Source organism: Pterocles gutturalis, unplaced genomic scaffold (genome assembly GCF_000699245.1).
Source record: "Pterocles gutturalis isolate BGI_N339 unplaced genomic scaffold, ASM69924v1 Scaffold52264, whole genome shotgun sequence".
Taxonomy (NCBI): domain Eukaryota; kingdom Metazoa; phylum Chordata; class Aves; order Pterocliformes; family Pteroclidae; genus Pterocles; species Pterocles gutturalis.
This window is the reverse complement of record NW_010130145.1, coordinates 16,910-20,964: the sequence shown is the minus strand read 5'-3', so window position 1 is coordinate 20,964 and position 4,055 is coordinate 16,910. Positions and strand designations below refer to the sequence as shown.

The 4,055-nt window shown below is 39.7% G+C and overlaps 1 protein-coding gene across 1 annotated transcript; it reads left to right on the top strand.

Annotated features, from left to right (window-relative positions):
* Positions 1-1,604: 1,604 nt before the first annotated feature.
* Positions 1,605-3,679, top strand: LOC104459369 (collagen alpha-1(XV) chain-like). Its single transcript, XM_010080102.1, has 3 exons — positions 1,605-1,775; positions 2,964-3,079; positions 3,402-3,679. The coding sequence occupies exons 1-3, from the start codon at positions 1,629-1,631 to the stop codon at positions 3,616-3,618; spliced, it is 480 nt and encodes a 159-aa protein (XP_010078404.1). The 5' UTR covers positions 1,605-1,628; the 3' UTR covers positions 3,619-3,679.
* Positions 3,680-4,055: the final 376 nt, after the last annotated feature.

The window sequence follows — 4,055 nt, the reverse complement described above, 5'->3', positions numbered from 1 at the left end:
GAAGGCGCTAGAGAACAGACTTGTTGATGACAGGTTAATTGATCTGACTGCTGAGATAGTGAAAGGGCAGGAGAGTGCTAGGAAGGAGCAGTGAGAAGGAAATGGCCAGAAAGAAAGAAAGAAAAAAAAATGTTAAGAGTAGGTCAGAGAGAAGCACTCTGGGGAAATGTCTAGACCTCATGTTATTAGAAATTGTCTGCAGCCTCCAGCTGGCACTACACGAGTTTCCCAACTGGTACGGTCGGTGGCTTGTTACTCATACTTGCTATAACTGGAGAAGAAAACTTTGCTGTTCTTGAAACAGCTCTGAAGAACATCAGCCTTTGGTCTCTACGTGCCAGTTACTTAGGAGAGAGAATTACCAAGAAATTGAGAAATATTCCCACCCACTACATTTTCTGTTTCCACATCCTCCTTACCCTTTCAGTTTTAATTTTCCTGAACTGGTCTCCTGCTCCTGCCATGAGCAGGCTGCTTCTACGCAGGACTGAAGGTGGGATCCAGCGCTGAGATCCCTGGAAAATGGGTACACTTGGGTCTAGCAAAGCAGCTCTGCCCAGGACAGCTTTCAAACATGTGTTTATGTGACACACCGAATTGATGATATATAGATAAAGTATTGTGGCTACACAGTCTGGGTTTGTTTTTCAGAGGCAGGACAGTTTCAGATTCTCCACTGTTCAATGTTTGCTTTATTTAGAAAATTATTGAGTGTCTACAATTCTGATCTCAGTAACTTGTTTAACATATCTTTCTGCATGTGTCAAAATAACAGGGATTTCAGTCTCTTCCAGCACTGAATCCAGTATCAAATATCAACAATGGAAAACCAGCAGTAAGTATGAGATCTGCAGTGCAACTGCATACCTGTGGTTTGAAACATGACAGTTTGCATCTTGAGGGAGATTTGTGCTATTTCCTCTTCAAATTCACATATATTACTTTTGATGTTTACAAATACACTTCGTTAGCTGGTTTAGACATCTCAGAGACAATTTTAAATTGTTTCCTCTAGATCTCATCATGCTAGCCCCTTTCCCATCTCAAGGGAAAAAAAAAATAATTAAAAAATTCCTGATTCTGAGTTTGGAATATCTCTTCACTTAGTGATTGCACCTACAACACACAGCAATTTTAAGTTAACAGTAGTGTTACAATTAAATCATTAAAATATTCATTAGAGTATTTTCCACCTTCATGGTACTGCTTGTTTTAAATAGATGCTTTCGAATCTAAGCCTTCATTTAAAAGACTTCAAAATATTTAGACAAAGAAAGGAAAGTGAGCTATATCTAAAAAAAACCAAAACCCAAAACCAAAACAAAACACACCCAAAAATGTTGATTACTCCTTGCATCTGTGCTCTTTGACTTAAGCACATTACTTCTTGCATTTGCTAACAGTGATTTTTTTAATGGTATATGGTCACTTATTTTTTTAGGCTTGTGGGATTTGGGATTTTGTTTGTGTGATAACTCCAAGACTTCTGCTTTAAAATAATAGCTGCTTTTAAAAGAATTCAAATTTTTAGTAGTATATAATCTTAAAAAAAAAAAAAACCAACAGGCTTTTCTTCTTTTTTTCTCCAGCTGCACCTGGTGGCTTTAAACTTGCCATTTTCTGGTGACATGCGAGCAGATTTTCAGTGTTTTCAACAAGCCCAACTAGCAGGTTTGACGTCTACCTATAGAGCCTTCCTCTCATCACATTTGCAAGATCTGGCCACAGTTGTCAGAAAAACAGACCGATACCATTTACCAATAGTCAATCTTAAGGTAAAGAAACAAGTGCTTAGTACTTGATATATTAGGATAGGCTGTAGGTGCCCCCAAATCTAGGAAAATGGCAAAAGCAAAAAAGTTTTGACCCATACTGCGTTTTATAAAGAAGTAGCTTTGCTCCGTATTTCAGAGTCAGGTTCAACAAAGAAAAAAGCAGTCATAAAGTAGAAAGCTACAGGCTGTCTCACATTCGCTTTGCATTTTCAAGTGCTGCTTTCTTCAGTATCCTAAGGTTAATGGTAAAAATAAAGCTGCGCGAATAGCCCACTTGGAGCAGACTGCTGACAAAGCAACAGGGTGATGTTCAGCTTTCTGGATATTTTTTATGTCAGCAGGGAAGGCGCAGCCTCATTTCTCAAAGATCTATTATGGTCTGCCTTCTAGTATGATCACAGAGCGCAGTAGGTTAGAATGCCTATTTTTCTCATTTCTAAAGATAAAGGCAAATTCTGCGCTTAGAAGTGAGGCTGGATTTACCCCAATGCAAGTGAGAGGAGAGTCTAGAGGATGAGTCATCTTGTGGTCTCACATAAACAGACACACTCTGAAACCGAGGGAAAACAAACCATGTCTCTGTAGCATTGGCTGGCTCCCAGAACAAACGGCCAAAGAAACCTCCAGGACTAACGCGCTGCTTGGAACATGCTGAACGGATGCTGTTCTGAAGCGCGTGCAAATACAGAGCCTTGGAGACAAATCTGTAAAGACAATCTTGTTTCAACTTTGACTGGAAAAACTCAAAAGCAGTTTAAGAGGTAGCTTGATACAAAGCTTTTGCCTTAAATGTTTGCAACACTTTTCACAAACCTGTGACCTCCACAGAAGTTCCAATACAGATTAACCCTCTATTTTCTCTCTAGCTACAGTAAGCAAATTTTCAGATAGTTAGGACCAAAAGGACAGTGGAAGTGGAGATGATCAAGCTGAATTGTTGGAGTGACAATAGAACACAGAGGCAACTGTGAGGCAAGGGTGTGGATCAGAGAGCTCTTAGCATAGAGATGATAGATGAGACAAGTTTGTTCAAGAGCATCACACAGAAACAGATGTGAAAGCTGGAATCCCAAGTGTTCTCAAATGCAGATAAGATTTTAGGTGTATAGAGAAGTCTATAAAAAAGTCAGGTATGACATGGATTTGGGATTGGTTTTGTTTGTAAAAGTGGCTTTGAAATTTTAATAGGGAGAAACGCTTTTCAATAACTGGGAATCGATATTTAACGGAAACGGTGGACAATTCAACATTCATGTTCCGATATACTCCTTTGATGGGAGGAACGTCATGACTGATCCATCCTGGTGAGTTTACCATTTAGAAGTTTTACATGACATCTATTTTTGCGAGATAGTACAAGTAGCAATATCTTGGGCTACTAGAAATGTGATTAAAAAATTCTCCCTTTCCTTATGCCATCTTTCCATTTCTGACAGTCTATGAATGGGTTATTGGGTTGTGTTCTCTGTTTCTTCCTCTCCTTTCTATCTGCACCTCTCCCTGCTCACTGTTTGCCTCAAACAGAAGCAAAGCAGAAACACAGGTGACCACACAATAAAGGTGTGCAGTTGAATAAAGCAAAAAATACACTTTTTCAGGAAATAACTTCTTAACATTTCCTTTCAGGCCTCAGAAAGTAATATGGCATGGTTCAACCGCAAATGGGATCCGACTGGTGAGCAACTACTGTGAAGCCTGGCACACAGCTGGCATGGGAGCTATGGGACAAGCATCACCGCTGAAGACAGGGAAGCTTCTCGATCAGAAAGCATATAGCTGTAGCAATCAGTTTATTGTTCTCTGTATTGAAAACAGTTTTGTATCTGATCCCCAAGGAGAATAACTAACCTGTTGCACATAGGAATGTTCCATTTTATGAGAGAAAAAGCTGACACTGAAATGTCATTTGTAGTGATGTAAATATTTTATTTTTTGTAATTGCACATTTCAGGAAAAAATAGGCAAAGAAAACATACCTCAACACAAACCACATTCCAGTTAGGTGGAACATCCCGTGCACGTGCAGCTGACTTAAAGCCCTTCCTTCCACTTGAACCCCACACGGTTCAAAGTTTGCCAAAAATTAACCCACAGCCCGTAGTCTTTCTGGCTGAGATGAAGATCACTTGAGGGCACGAGTCAAGTGTGGTCTATGAGGAAGGTGCAGCAGCCTGTCTCAGCAAGGCTGCTGTTTCTTCACAGCTGAGAAACCGCATGTTCCATGTTCTTCTTTTCACTTGCACAGAATTTGAATACTCAAATATTCATATATATGTATGT

What these genes read in the sequence shown, in the direction of transcription:
- LOC104459369 (XM_010080102.1), top strand. Translation starts at nt 1,629, where the DNA reads ATGCGAGCAGATTTTCAGTGTTTTCAACAAGCCCAACTAGCAGGTTTG. An exon ending in TACCAATAGTCAATCTTAAG is followed by an intron (nt 1,776 to 2,963) that starts GTAAAGAAACAA and finishes AAATTTTAATAG; the next exon opens with GGAGAAACGCTTTTCAATAA. An exon ending in GTCATGACTGATCCATCCTG is followed by an intron (nt 3,080 to 3,401) that starts GTGAGTTTACCA and finishes ATTTCCTTTCAG; the next exon opens with GCCTCAGAAAGTAATATGGC.